The sequence below is a fragment of the Idiotropiscis lumnitzeri genome, chromosome 15, assembly GCF_059441095.1.
Source record: "Idiotropiscis lumnitzeri isolate Australia: NSW breed Sydney's pygmy pipehorse chromosome 15, RoL_Ilum_1.0, whole genome shotgun sequence".
In the NCBI taxonomy this organism is placed as follows: domain Eukaryota; kingdom Metazoa; phylum Chordata; class Actinopteri; order Syngnathiformes; family Syngnathidae; genus Idiotropiscis; species Idiotropiscis lumnitzeri.
In genome coordinates this window covers 11,126,099-11,141,136 of record NC_142405.1, presented here as the reverse complement: position 1 = coordinate 11,141,136, position 15,038 = coordinate 11,126,099, and the positions used below count along the sequence as shown (strand labels likewise).

The 15,038-nt window shown below is 39.9% G+C and overlaps 3 protein-coding genes across 5 annotated transcripts in view; 1 reads left to right on the top strand and 2 right to left on the bottom strand.

Annotated features, from left to right (window-relative positions):
- Nucleotides 1–15,038, top strand: part of LOC148322901 (ras-related protein Rab-37) — a 97,119-nt gene that overhangs the window by 62,744 nt on the left and 19,337 nt on the right. The gene's annotated exons all lie outside the window — the stretch shown is intronic.
- On the bottom strand, nt 71–7,817 carry rabep2 (rabaptin, RAB GTPase binding effector protein 2). Of its 3 annotated transcripts, none has more exons than XM_088317870.1 (12): nt 7,567–7,815; nt 6,154–6,309; nt 5,346–5,416; nt 4,926–5,264; nt 3,669–3,764; nt 3,464–3,562; nt 3,192–3,305; nt 2,668–2,749; nt 2,542–2,553; nt 2,171–2,325; nt 1,682–1,798; nt 71–1,226 (listed from the first exon to the last, which is right to left on the bottom strand). In XM_088317870.1, exons 1-12 carry the CDS (start codon nt 7,610–7,612, stop codon nt 1,122–1,124), a joined length of 1,392 nt encoding a protein of 463 aa, XP_088173996.1. In that variant the 5' UTR covers nt 7,613–7,815; the 3' UTR covers nt 71–1,121. The 3 variants fall into 3 exon arrangements, with proteins under 3 accessions (XP_088173996.1, XP_088173997.1, XP_088173998.1); XM_088317871.1 differs by having other exon boundaries at nt 2,668–2,746; nt 7,567–7,814; XM_088317872.1 differs by lacking the exon at nt 6,154–6,309 and having other exon boundaries at nt 7,567–7,817.
- LOC148322904 (uncharacterized) lies at nt 8,900–14,242 on the bottom strand. Its single transcript, XM_088317944.1, has 12 exons — nt 13,938–14,242; nt 12,434–12,545; nt 12,160–12,253; nt 11,971–12,025; nt 11,717–11,857; nt 11,475–11,635; nt 10,699–10,797; nt 10,452–10,597; nt 10,153–10,324; nt 9,954–10,066; nt 9,595–9,679; nt 8,900–9,522 (listed from the first exon to the last, which is right to left on the bottom strand). The coding sequence occupies exons 1-12, from the start codon at nt 14,053–14,055 to the stop codon at nt 9,466–9,468; spliced, it is 1,353 nt and encodes a 450-aa protein (XP_088174070.1). The 5' UTR covers nt 14,056–14,242; the 3' UTR covers nt 8,900–9,465.

Here is a 15,038-nt window from a genome sequence, read left to right as displayed (position 1 = left end):
TGTATTTTGATGTTTCGAATGATTTCATTATTAATGATAGGGACAAAACAACAGACAAGGTACAACATGGAAAGGTTCATAAGTAAAGTTTATTGCTGCTCTCTGACAATATCCAGCCATAATGTAGTCATTATGTATTATATTTCAATGTAATATTGAAATTAACATTTGAAGATTTCTTCAAATAGTGTTTTAGAGTAACAAAAATGACATGTCATACATGATTCTAATTCCAGGTGTCCGTGTATAATGTGATTTGACCACACATACAAAATGTTAAATATTTTAGGTAAGCATACAAGCTAGGACAATCATTTGCTGGAAATAAGGACATTGTTTTGGTTGAAAGGAGAAAAGTTAACAATACTAAGTTCTGAAACAAATGAAGTCAAACACATGACTTCCAGACATTTCGAAAACTGTCGTTTATATCACTTCATGAACCGTTATTGCATTGTGTCCTGTTTCCAAAGAGGCTGTACAGACGGTTACAAAATGTTTACATCCGAAAACAGAGTGCACATTGTTTTAAAACCAATAAAAATGCTTGATATTTTTCAAAAAATAAAATGAAAGCCATCATTGGATGTGGATATGTAGTGGAGTAGTAGAATAGTCAAAATCTAGACTTTGGCTCTTTAAATAATGAGCTAGTGATCTCTGCTGCTTATGCACCATTCACAAAGCTCCAGCTTGTTTTGAAATCAAACAAGCATTAGCTTTCGAGAACTGTTGAGCTGCTTGAAAGCTCACCTGCAACTCAGGCTTTAGTGATAACAGGTTAAACTGGAGACACATTATTAACTACTCTAAACCTTTTGGTTTTATTAACAATGTATTATTGATGACATTAGCATTTTGCATTATAATTAACAACGTGAAAATATCAACAAAATCAAATTAATTTAAACCCGAAACAGTCCCCACCCTCTCTGGTGATGACATGGTTCAGTGTGAGACTGCGTTTTCACTATGGTCAACAAATTTCATGCGTGAACAACAGCAGCTGTCATTCTCTTGGTCACTTCCAAACACTGTTTGTTCCACATTGCCATTCTTATTTGGGCATAATTGGTCCATCCTTTGGCTTGCTCACTGCTTTCTACCTGCAATTAGAAGACTCAGGAGGCGTCTGCAGGCGAAGAATCGGCTTCACTGATTCCTTCCTCCAGGATTTCCCTGACTTGTTCAAGAGATTCCGCCTGCCGTATCAACTCCAGTTTAACCTGACAGAAATGAAAGAAAATGTTCAGATTTGTCACTGATTTTAAGCTCATTAAAACTGCAGTAGTGATTTCCAACTAGTTGCTATAGGTAATTAGGTGCGCCGTGCGAAATTAGCCAATTTTATTTACTGTAATTGGACTGAAAACTATTGACTCGAAATAACTTCTACAATCTTTGTTCATCTAAGTCAACAACACACTGTATAGTGGCAAGCAGAAAAAAAATACATTTTCTTCCTCTAAATGACAGAGGGTACACTAACCTGTATATCCATTTGCTGTTGTTCATAGCAGAATAATACAGTAACTAAATTTGGCAGTAAATTAATTAAGGATTATCCTTATTTCAGTATACAGTGGTACGCAAGGGCGGGGTGGTCATCGTGGATTTCGGGAAAATAATGTGAGCTTCCCACCACTTCCATGATTTAAGTTGCCCATCCCTGCTCTCTTACCTGCAGGGACTGAGAGAGCTGAACAAAGTCTCTCTGGACAGTCTGGCTGGTGTCGACCTGAGAACGCAGGCTGATAACTTGACTGCGCAGCTCCAGACATTGCTGATGTAAGGCCTCCTGCCAGCCAGACCAAAGTCAGGTTAAATCTCCCAAAGGTCATTTGGATATAGAATATTGCACATTGATGCAGAGGCTACACACAACGGTTATAGAGAGAAAGGCAAAAAAATATATTTCACATACGGCACATAAATAAACTACATCCTGAAGACGACTGAAGCCTATTCAATCGGAACTAATAAACTGTACTCCATTATTTAGCTACTTAAGAGTGCAAAATATTTCCAACATGGCTGTAGAATACACATCTTAAATACTTCTCTGACATTGTCAATTAGAAGGGATTATTATCTTGATCTGATTCCATCAAATTGTGCAGCCGGAATTTCTTCCGCTGTTTCTCATGAGCACATTGAGAAGCTGACTCACATTATCAGCATTGAGCACTCTGTTGTTGCCCTGCACATGAGAGAGCGCCACCCGCAGGGCCTCGAGCTCAGTGCGGCAGGCCAACAGCTCGTCCTGAAACTGGTCCTTCTGGGCTTGGATCCGTTCCGTTTCTGTTTTTAAACTGGAAAATTGCACTGTGGAACGCAAGCGCAAATAAACACCTATAAAGTGTCTTTTGCAAGAGCACTTTTATATGATATAATCGGTGAGAATATTTCATTTCATTTCTAAAGCATTTGGACGGAAGCATGCAGGTCATTTTGTTACACATTCAGAAGTTTTAGGGACCCGCATAGCAGTCAAAGAAAAACATGTTTAAAATAAATCCAATGTGCGCTTGACACACTCACCTTCTAGAATTTCTGAAGTGGTTCCATGTATGAGCAGGTAAAAAAAAAAAAAAAAAGACAAATAATTTGAAATGTGTCAGTCACGTATATAAGAACCACAAAAGCAACAACAATCGTATTACAGACCATATTCCTCTGCTCGCATGTCAAGCTGCTCCCTCAGGTTGACAATCTCAATACGGAGGCGCTCCTCACAGTGCGCTGCCTGCTGGTTTGATAAGAGTGAATCAGTAAACTCCCACCAAACTACTCACCAATCGGACACACACACACAACAAAAAAGGTGTTTGTAGAGCAATACTGTCATCTAGTGGAATTGTCATTATTTTGTAAAGCTCTAATTAAGCCTTGCAATATTTAATCAGGTTTACCGCACATATAGTGTATAACTGAGCAGCTAGAATCTTTCCGATGCAACATAATATTCATGCTCGTCTGCATCCTGACTACTCTCGAGAACCCCTCGCATGACGTCTCAGGTTTTTACTTTGGTCCAATTCCAAACATTTCCACTTATAATACTTTTGAGGATTGACTGTACTTTATTTTTTGTTTTCTTCTTCATGTATTTAAAACTGCTTTAAGTAAATTGGGAGATACATGTACAAAAATGGTATCTGCTACACTTTATGTCAACAGTAATACGGCACCTGCCGTGATGCTGGGAGCGATGAGGTGGAGCCTGTTACCTCATCCTCAACCGTCTCTCCTTTCAGCCTGGACAACTCGCAGCAGACCTTTCTCTGGGACAGCGACAGCTCGGACTGGATTCACACACGAAAATCACACACGTACTTTTCAACATGTATAACATGCAAGCGCCCAGTGTAGTAGTTGTTAAGAATCAACATTCATCATCTACTTGGTGAAAAATGAAGAAGGAGTGATGCATGGCCCAAATAAGATAAACATCATCACTCACCAGTCGACTCTGGAATGCAGTTTGTGACTGGCTGAGGGATTTCTGCAATTCCTGAAGGAGAGCCTCTGATGACTGGACCTGCGACTGGAGCACTGATACCTGAACATACACACGTATAGACACACCACACAAATGGCATAAGGGCACAGGTAAATTTGCACAACAACACTAAAGTGCATTTACTGTATGACTGTTTTTGTTCTACCTGTTTGTGTGTGTGGTTGGTCTGTGTTTCCAGTTCTTTCTCCAGTTCCTCCTTCGCATCCAAGAGTCGACTCACCTCACCTCTTAACTCTGACAACTGTCCAAAATGTTTAAAAAAAATTTGATTTTAAACTTTAAATTAAAAATTTCAATGATTTCCATTTGAACAGTGTCACTTCAGCACTTTGTTGCCTACAAAAATCGATTTGTGCAAACTATGGGTTGCCAATCTTTTAGAAACTAAGAGCTGGTTCTTGGGCACTGATTAATGCCAACGGAAACATATGAAATTGCACGTTTGCTCAAATTATCTTTAATCGCTCTTGCTAATAATTAATGATATTCATCTATGCCAGGCATGGACAAACTACGGCCCGGGGGCCACATGTGGCCCGTTAAACGTTTTAATCCGACCCGCCAAGCTTGAAAAAAATTATATGAATAAACCTTGTTAATGTTTTATTTTCTATGTACACGACATATATATTGTTGTAATGCTTTTGTTCACTTTCATTTAAAATTATAATTTTTTTTTTTTTTTGATTAAGTGAGGTTACCAAAACACTCCATCCATCTGCTCCTGGTCTGGCCCCTCTGTCAAATTTCAGAACCCATTGTGGCCCGCCAATCAAAGGTTTTGCCCACCCCCGATCTATGCGAAGGCACCGATCATGTTAAAGATTTCACACAATGATTAACAAGGTAGAAAATTGAAAAATATCAACATGCAATATTTGTTTCCATATATCTATCAGTCGCACATTTTCCATAATCACTTCTACAACATTCCTAGGAAAATTGTAACGTTCCATCACAGGTGAGCTGGTTGTAGAACACACGCCACGGGCTACTCGTGTATTCTTTTGGGGCGACCTGGTATTGGTGACCCCTGGTGTGAATACTACACTAATGGGGCCACACTGTGAAGGGTTTGCATGTTGTCCATGTACTTGTGTGAGCCCTTAAGCCCCTCCTCCCTCAGGTTATCCTGCTACCACCCACATTCCAAATACATGAATGTTAGGGTAATTAACGACTGGAACTTGTTTACAGGCGTGAATGTGGACATCATTGGTTGTTAGTCTGTTATGTGGTCTGTGATTGGCTGGCTGGCTGGTCTCGTTAAATCCAATTTATGGATTAATGTAGGCATGAGTTTGGGATGTGTTAAATATTTATTTTTCCTACAATGTACATCACACCATCATGACTAGTACGTGTTTTTAATAAATGCATATGTAGGAATATGAAAGCGCACCTGCGCATTGAGTGCATCCCAGTCGCTGTGAGTGACCAGTCGGTGGCCGGCTGGCGGCAGGTAAATGGCTTCCGGCACCAGAGTTCCTGTTGAGACCAGAGAGTCTGTGTCTTCTTGAGAATGGAGCTTTCGAGGTAGGGAGGGTGTGTCTATGGAGAACGAAGACATTGAGGCCGAGTCGCAGTTCCGCAGTGAAAAATATCCTTCGGTACTAATGGGCGGGGCTTCTCCTTCCGGTACGAGTTCAGGGTCGACTTGCTGGCAGTGCAACCTGTCTGGTGATGTCTGGGAATCATTGTTGGTGGCATCTACGTCTGTTTTGCCCTTCTTTCCACTCCCCTGTTGGGTGAAGAAGAACAAAGAGTGGCATTGAATGTGATCAACTTGAAAATGAGATTAAATAAATAATGACATACTAACCTGATTCTGGCTACTTGCTCTCCTGCCCTCAAGTAAAGCGGCGATCCTGGCTTCATACTGCGCTGCCGTCTCTGTAAAGACATCATGAAATAATGATAAAACTACTTTGTCCACACGGCAGATGATATTAGCGGTTGTGCCTCTCTTATATCAAGGTCGTTCTATCTTTATTACTGTTTATGTTTCGTGGACCCACTGGGCTCCAGACTGGTATAATAAAAGAATAAAAATCAATCCATTCATTTTCTATGATGCTTGCAGGACACCAAGATGAGATCATTCATGCTCACAAACAAAGGTATGAAGAATTTAAGTCATTAATTCACATAGCATGCAAGATACTGGAATGACGTCCATTTATTTATGCTTGTACGCCATACGTTTATAAAGTCTAAATGGGCTGTCACTTGAACAGCACTTATCTACCTCAAAGAGCTTCACACCTCATCCAGCAACTCGTGACACAGCACCAGGAGCAATGGTGGGTTCAGTATCTTGCTCAAGGACACTTCAACATGGCCACACTGACCGGGGATCGAACCTCCAACTTCTGAGTCGGGAGAAAACCAATCTACTGAGCCATGTCGCCCCGCAACGTACAGTATGTTTGACCAAGAAAGGTATGTCACTATCTCTGTCTTTTCCAGTTCCTTTTCTCAAACCTAGTATTTAGCCTTGAGACTTTTTTCAAGAGCAATGTTCAAACTTCTGTTGGGCCCACATTTAAAGGAATTGTGATACACATATTACGCTAAAACAAATTACTTAGACATGCAGTTATTTCTCTGTATGCATAGTATGCACTGACCCCGAAGAGCCTCCTGAAGGGATTGGATCTCTTGATCGCATTGTTTTTGCAGCTCTGCCAGTTCCTCCCGTTTGCTCAGTTCACAGATGGTCGCCACACCCTGCCAGTGTTCAACCTGCGCTTGACAATCTGCCAGTTGGGCCTGAAGGATGGCTTCTATAAAATGAAAAAAAAAAGTTGCCGGTATAAATAAATTGTAAGAGTTGATGTCAGTCAGAATGGACTAAATATAGGTAAAAATGGTATTGTGGGTTAATGAAACGCAATTGGTTAAAAAAATATTTGATTCTTCCAAATGGGAAAATTAAACTGTGTGTCTGACGGTGAACCAAGTGAATGAGAATTAATGGAACTGCGCAAAAATTGTCCATAAATGCCGCTTCTACAGCGCTTGAGCTGGAGGCTATCCCAGCTCACTATTGACAATCTAGGGTCTTCAATGAAACCAAGCTAACGTGCAAGTTTTGGGGAAAACCCAAGCAAGCACTAACAGCTAGTCTCAGAACTGCCAATGTGCTGACCATTAGTCAACCATGTCCCACATATTTAAAAAAATGGGGTCAAATTGGCTACTTTGTTAAAGTTTGAAATAACCATCAACAATGATCTGTGTTTATTAGCTGCAAATCTACATGTTTCTTTTTTGTTATGGCTTGGAGGAAACTCTTGTCGACACAGGTTGACCAAAGTTATGGTTTCCTGCTGACCTGTCAACTTGACCTGCTGTATTGTCTGTGTTTTGCAATTTCTGTGGTCTGCGGATTAAAAAGTTGAAAAGATTGATGTCATTCAACGCACGTTAATTACAATAATCATATCGTTCATACCCGTTTTGCATGTTCATTCATTTTTGCAACTGTATTGGATTTTTCTTAAGTAGCCAAAATTATTACAAAGAGTTAATACTCGTTGACTGGCAATGACAGCCGTAGTCATATAACTGTGAAATTAAAACACATTTCCAAGTGTATCTTTAAGGTCGACATAGCCAACAAGATTGTCACATTACAGGACAGGAGTTAGTAAAAGTTGACAGGCTAACGAAGCTAACGGCTAATCGTACGATCTATGACGTCATAATCTCAAAGCCAGTGTGTTACATCGGTAGCAGAACTCATGTATGACATTTTTATGATTGTTTTGGGACCAATTTGCTATTAATAATAAAGAAGTGAGATGATCGACCAAACTCAGACAACAAAGGAGAAAAGTGGAGTTCGATAAAGTATCAGCTGGCAACCGGCGAGCTAGTGATGCTAAATGCTAATACTGTCAAGTTAGTTAAAGCTTCAACAGGTTTCATTAAAGTGGAGTGAGAAGTTCGTTAGTTGTTGAGACTCTCAATCTACATCCACCCCGCTTACATGCGAGACATGACACACATCCCATGCAGTATTTTTGTTTATTTTGTACCTGGGTCTTCTTTCTTTGAGCTCATCCTTTCATCAGACAACTCCATCAGAAGAAGAACCAAAACCAGAGGGATGATGACGTTGAACTTGCGCAAGGCATTTTAACAAACACCAAGACTGTCGTGTGGAAATGATCACTAGTTCAGCTTCAACTTCAGGAAACAACTTTCCCCGGTCTAAGCCTGCGGAAATCGCGTCAACCTCCTTCCTGTGTCCACCGAGCCCTCGCTGTTTCTCCGACTGGAATTTGCACTGACAAAAATTCTAAATTGAACACGAAGGACTTTGCAGAAGGAAGAATAAAATACGAAAATACATCTCCAGAAATCCTGATCATAGCATCAAACGGTACACTTGAGTACATTTTGAGTTGTCTAAATGAGCGAGATTGCATGAATACATGTTGCACAATTTTAATAATCACAACTGCCTAATAAGAACAATAATACATTGTTTTTAATGACCATATATGCAAATAAACTAATAGGCTAATTTAATACAATGCATGACAGGATCAACTGAGCATGTTTAGCACTGTACTATGAATTTAATGAAAATGCTCTGCTTTTACAATACTGTACCGCTTTTAATAAAAAGTCGTTTCTTCCTTGTGAGCTCGGAGAGCCTCTAGTGATCAAAATTGGTATCACTGAGGCTTAACAGAATAGAAGTGCAAGGTTGTGACCAAACTTTAAAAATTTAACACAATATACTGCGTGAATTCAACGTCAGTTTGGAGTTGAATGTGACAGTATACTACTCTAAATGCCATGTGTGTTTATTGTGCTCTTGAATTACTGTAGTTTGCAAAAGCGTGTGGACATTCCACACATTCCAGAGGGACAAATATTGCACAACCATTTTTCCCCAATCTTAAAAAATTAAAAGATATATAAATAAAACTTCATTTTGTGAGAAACAATGATTCCCTGGAACGTGACCCCACAACAATATCTTGCAGATGACGATTCAATACACACCGGTGGACTCCTACTAGATTCCAGTTCGAAAACATGCACGCGCTATGCGAAAGTGCCCTCCTCCCATTATAGTTAAATCATCTGTTAAACTGACAAAATTTCCTGCTCTTCTTTAGTTTATGTGTATGTATAAAGAAACCTGATTTGCAATTTTCCATAATAAACATCTAGCATCGGTTCATTCTTAATTCCGAGGGTAATCACACCAAGAATGTGAAGCTATGTTTTCATATTCGGGGCTTTTGAGCAATTTCAGCTTGGTGACATTCATTGGGGTAAACAAATATTCTCAACAAGCAGTAGAGAGGCAAAAAAAAAAAACTTTTAACATAAATTCTGAAGACAAAAGAAACATTTTTGTAAATTGGAAATTTTATTTCTTAAAAAAAGGAAATGTCAAAAGCTGAAATTTACAATACTTGCAAAAAAAAAAAAAAGATTGTTTGCTTAATATTTATGTTTCAACATTCCATACTTAGTAAAACATTTCTTTTTTCCTGACCATACACTGTATAAAATGCTGGTAAGTGAGGAAAAAAAGCAGTATCTTATACAAAGCCAGTGCCATATGGTCATTACCCAAAGTTCAGTACCTCTGATAAAGAAATATTTGGCAAAGGTTAATACATTTATAGTAGTAATAGTCTGACATCATGATTGAGTAGAGCAAAAGCAAAGAACAAATAGTAATAATCTGTAGTTGCTGAATAAAAAGTGAAAAAAAAAAAGTCTGTTCGTTACGAGGCCTAACTCTTCCCAGGCAATTTTTCACAGCGGTATTGTCTAAATAAAAAGGTCTACGGAGAAGGTTTCCGAGGGTGTACTTCAAACGGAATTTTCATCAAAAGTTATTGCTGTGTCTAGCTGACAGAGCTTTTTTGTTGATTTATGTTTGGTCCGTATTGTGTCTATTTCTGTCGTTAGTTCATGTCGTGATCACTGACACTCTGCCGCAGATAATCTTCATACAGCTTCTTCTACAAGGCAAGAGAATAAAACATTTAATATGCATAAATATTAATTCCACTATTATTCAAAACAAGCAGTACCTTTTTGGTCTTTGCCACCTCCTGAACATAGTCCAACTTCTCCTGCAATTGTCTTTTCTGCTTTCCTGAGAGAGTTGGTTGGGTCCTGCAAAGAGTAACACACCAAGAATTGGCCTAGAATATAAAGAAGCAAACAGCACGCCACTTCCTGTTCGGTTGCTTAGCAACCAGTGACAAATAACTCAAGTATAAATGTAAAAAAATAATTGCTGACTAAACATACAAGATTATTATATTTGCAATGACATTACTGTCACTGCATCTCCAGTAGAGAATCTCTTTAATTCTCATTGCGCAGGTGTATCAAAGGACTGCGCTTCAATATTTATTATACCGGAATCGAGATGTTATTGCGGTACCTGAAAGAGAATCGTGCAATGATGAGCAGCAGGAAGGAGGCAAGGACCATCGCACCGCAGCCATAAAGCTGCTGCTCCTGGGACATCGATTCAAATATACGTACTACAGGAATCTGGGCGTTCAAAAAGAGACAACCATGACTGCTTCAGAACTGACAGCTCAAAAAAAAAAAATGACAATAATACTGAGGACACTGACCAGATAAAGGGAGAGGGCTTCAATGCCTTGGCGGCCCAAAGCCATCTCCAGAACCTCTTTGGACACAGTGCCCAGTAATAGTACGGCCAAAAGAATCATGGGGATGCTAAAGCCCAGAAGCATCAGAAAGCAGCTCTTGCAACGCGCCCGTCGGTTCTCAATACTGACCTGCCTTTGAGACGGAAGATCAATGTCATTTTATTTGGCCAAAATAAAAACGTGAGAGTTGACATACAGTAGAAGATTGGTTTTATACAAAAAAAAAAAGATTATATTCTGATCATCTCATTTTGTTGTACCTGTCATTGGTCATTTTATTAGCGATAGCTTCACTAACGATGTCACAGTCCTTCTCCAGAGAGTTGAGTGTATTCTGGACTGTCTGATTGATGGTCCTCTCAATGGTGCGACACACTTCCTCAATCTGGTTGACACAGCGGCTCGGCTAAAAAACAAAAAAAAAAAAAACATCAAACACTTCAAATCACAGGACAAATTGTTGGATGCGTATAAAAGGCTAAAAGGTGGAGAGCCATTTAAATGTACCTTGTTTGGATTAGGAATGTAGATGGTGGGCATGTCAAAACCACATTTGTTAAGACCTGGTCGTTTACAGAGCTCCTGGACAATTTGCATCATTACTCTCTGGAAAAATAAACGTGAAAGAGAAAGTGAGATGCACACATTTGAAATTTTCGGAAAAAATAACCATCCCATATGCATCGACACAGGATCCCACACATAAGCATATGACTTGAATTTGGAAAAAAACAACAACAAAAAAAAGAACTCCACTTATGAACCTGCACATGAAGCCTAAGCAGTGCAGTACTACACACATAACAAATTGCAGGTGTGGAAGCATTGGTAAATATTTTTCCACAAGGGCCTAATTATTTATTTATATTAAAGGCAGTGCAAAAACTACCAGCAAAATATAAGATCCCATTCGATTTAGTCTGGTAAATAATTCCAGACATGATGCCAGTTCTACCAGGACTGACCAATCTGTGAGGAGTTATTGTCCCAATAAGATTATTTCAGGTGTTGTATGTACAGAAAGTCTGTATTCAGGGAGTTAATAGTTTGTACTTCTGCAATCAAAACCAACTGGATGTCTCTTAAGAAAATTAAACACAGGGGGGAAAATGCCTATTATTACATAAGCTTTAGAGCCTTGATTGTAATATTGGACTCAGAGGGGGCGTCAATTTCATCTGGCCCTGCCTGGGGTCCTGGCTCGTGTGACATTGGCATTTCTCACATCACCGTCAACGTATTTCTATTTAGCCGAATATAAGGCCCATAAACTTTGCACCTACTTGTCTGTCAGACTCTCCCCCGGCCTCATCCGCCTTACTGAGGTAGAAACGTAACCGATCTCCATGTTTATCATTCAGGGCTTCCACGATGTTGAGAGTACGCTTGCACAGAGCCTGACCCATCGGGTCAAAGAAGACCAGAACCAGGTCACAGAGATCACCTGAGTGGGGACATAAGGAAGACTTTTTATTACTGTATCACACTACACAGCAAAGAGATGTGTTACGAGGTCTTGAGTCACCTAGCCACAGGACAATTTCATCCACGTCAAAGGGATACTTCATATCACCATCCACCAACCCAGGTGAATCCACAAAAGTCACCAGGCTGAAACGTTTCTGCCGTGACGTGCAGATTTCTGTGCTCATATACTCCGATACACCTGGAAAGCAGATTAAGGGTAAAAATAAGAGAATAGAAATTCAGATGCCTGATTTTGTGTTGGGTTGTTAACCCCTGCTCTAGAACACGGAGAGACTGTCTCGGTAAGCTCACCTTTGAACTCTTGCAGAGGTTTGAAGTGGGGATATAGATGTAGAGTGGCATTTCCCTTAAAACACACAAAGATTGGCCATTGTCTTTATACGGTATGGTTTAAATATATTTGCAGATATTACTCAGTTACACAGTGTACTATGCTTGAAAATGGGTTTGCTTCTATCAAAACTTTAAAAGAAGTCTTACTGTAAGCGATTCTCGCTTGCGTCCACTAGTAACAAAACTGAATCCCTGGGTCTCAATAGCAACACCTGTGCGCTGGATGTGCTCTTCAACATACCTGAAAGACAAACAAAAGAAAATTGTCACACATTAAATAAATTTTAAAAAATAATAAAAGAGGGGGGGGGGGTATGGAATAAAAAAAAGACAGGGATGAAAAATGCAATACCTTTATGAGTTAAAAAAAACAAAAAAGTGGATCATGTCTTGTTTTGCACACACAAAAAACAAGATTTACCAGTTGATGAACGAGCTTTTCCCAGCCGAGTGGTTGCCCATCAGCATGACCGTGATCTTCTTCCTGGGGGGCAGCAACTTTACACCAACAGACGAAGCCACTGCAATCAAACCTGCAGACACCCATAAATATGTTAAGAGTTATAAAAGAGATTCCCCAAAGTGGTCTGACGGACAAAGCTTCTTTTTTACTCAGCGGGACATAGGTCTGATTGTCATCTGAATAGCAGTGGAAAGAAATACCATGCTTTCGCTGGATGGAACCTAGGGACAGCAAATACAATGAGGGCCCCAAAACAGAACCCTGTGGAGCACCATACAACAAAGGGGCAGAGCAGGACTCAGCGCACACTACGCTAAGAAAATAAGTCCTGGCAGCCAAATAGGATCTAAACCATTCTAGAGCGCTACCCACCTGGTGCTAAAAACGATCCGGAATACTGTAGTCCACCATATCAAATGATGCAGTCAGATCCAACATAACAAGACACACAGTCTCCAGTGTCATTTGCCAGGATATCCTTAAAAACACACAGAAATGCTGACTCTGTGCTCTGCTTGGCAAACTGAACTCACCCTTGATTTGCAAATCATTTTAGACAACTATTTCTATTAAACAGTTGCCAGTAGCAATGAGCAGAAGACAGGAAATGGCTGGAGGTGGCAGAGGTAATGCTGAGATTCTCTTTGGGGGTGATGAGGATGGACAAGATCACAAATGAGCCCATCAGAGAGAAATCGAAGACTGGATGGTTTAGCGAAACCACACTGCGACTTTTAGAACATGTGCAGAGGAGGGACAGAGCCGCTAGGTAGGAGCCAAAGAAGTAGACCAATGAGGAGATGTATGGATGTAGTGAGGGAAGACGTGCTGGAAGACAGCAGAAGGTATGGAGTACCAAAAAAGATGGAGGAAGTGGCGACTTATGAATAGTGTTAAGTCAAATGGATACGAAGAAGACAACACCACCCCAAAAAGAATCTAATTGAAGGTTGTATGGATGTTTTTCCTTTTTCACACATTATAGTATGTGCTCATCTGGTTCTTTTTTTTTCTTTTTTGTGTGTTTAATGTACAGTGGGCGTGACCCTGTGTCCTCGAAATGCAGTAAGTTCACGTTAATTGTAGATGCAAGTAAGCAAGCTATCTCAAAATCAACTCTTAAACGCATATAAAAAAAAAAATGCTGGCTTTAGTAAGACATACGTTAAGTATACTAGTTTTACGGCAAACCAGAACTCATTAGGACTGCTATGTTTAAGGCAAGCTATGACAAACTAGCCCACCCACAGGGTGACCTTAAATCGAAGCAAAAAGCAACACAAGCTAAAGTGTGCTTTGGCCCAAACGCGAGCAATTACGATAACGATAACATAAGTACTATTGCTGCTTATACTAGCTAGCTAACAGGTTGCATCGGGAATTAGAGATCAGCACCCGGCTTGCTAGCATGTCCGCCAGTTAACTTTTCACAAGTAATAAGCGGGATGCTCAGCCAACTCACCACTGTCGGGTTCCGTGTACAGTTGATGGCAATCTCGTAAAATGCGCTCATCGCAGGTAACGCCACCAGATATTGAGTCTGCATTTGCTGCGCTTCTGCTTTTGCTTTTTCCAGTCATTGTTCCTCACAAATGCGAACGTTCGAGAAATATTTTAATAAGCAATCTATAGCAGCAGTTTCAACTTGCAATGAGCGGAGGCTCCTTGTCTAGTTTGAATCGCCCCGGTACGCTGAAACGCAGGAAACCGACGTAATAACCAGGCCACGTCGTGGACTTGAGTGGCTTTTTGTTTGCAATGGATTGTGGGTAATGTATTTCTTTTGATTTTTTTTTCTTTTGGACATACTGACCAATCGTATCGCTTCATTATGGCTTCAACGAGTCAATTCTATTCATAATATAAACAAAACGAAGTTAAAAGTCTCAATACTATTCTAAAATAATGTAGGTGTTGTTCAGAGCAAAAACAGCCGCTTCCTTTAAAGTTTTTTTAAAAAATTTGTTTTAATTGAAAATCTGTGAGAGGAATTAACACTTTTAATGTTCAAAGTATATGTTCTCAAAGCCATTTATGAATTGTCTGTTAGTTCTTTTGTTTATTTTTTGTTTTTTACTTAAATTTGGCCGCTTGTAGCTTGAGCAAAAATATGTTGTTTTTAAGGGGAAAAGATTTTGCTTCTACCTTTGCCATTTCTGGGGCCACTCTTTATATGACTCTTGATTGTTATATTGCTGCATGGGGGTTAATGAAATACAACTACTAATACTTGTGTGGGTGAGATTATCAACCAGCACTCCTACAGAGAGATTCTTTACATTTACTTCAGTCAATGTGTGCGAAGAGGAAATATTTGAGGCAGGACAACTCCTGGCTCTTCACGATGACAGCACGACTGCCCATAGTACCCTGAGCATTCAACAATTCTTGGTCAAGAATAATATCGCTATCCTGGAACAGTTTTTCTGCTCACCAAACCGGGCTCAGTGTATCGTCATTCATTTTAAATGAAGGTGTGGAAAAGAAGGCTGGGGAAGTGCATCAGACTCCAGGGAGAATACTTTGAAGGGAAAAAATTGTAGTTGGGATATGAACTGTTGTT

Coding starts and splice junctions, on each gene's coding strand:
- rabep2 (XM_088317870.1), bottom strand. CDS start 7,612: ATGGAGTTGTCTGATGAAAGGATGAGCTCAAAGAAAGAAGACCCAG. Junction 5,265..5,345: donor GAGCAAGTAGCCAGAATCAG/GTTAGTATGTCA, acceptor TTCACCCAACAG/GGGAGTGGAAAGAAGGGCAA. Junction 3,563..3,668: donor CCAACCACACACACAAACAG/GTAGAACAAAAA, acceptor GTGTATGTTCAG/GTATCAGTGCTCCAGTCGCA.
- LOC148322904 (XM_088317944.1), bottom strand. CDS start 14,055: ATGACTGGAAAAAGCAAAAGCAGAAGCGCAGCAAATGCAGACTCAATA. Junction 12,254..12,433: donor AAAAGCTCGTTCATCAACTG/GTAAATCTTGTT, acceptor TTTGTCTTTCAG/GTATGTTGAAGAGCACATCC. Junction 10,798..11,474: donor GGGGAGAGTCTGACAGACAA/GTAGGTGCAAAG, acceptor TTATTTTTCCAG/AGAGTAATGATGCAAATTGT.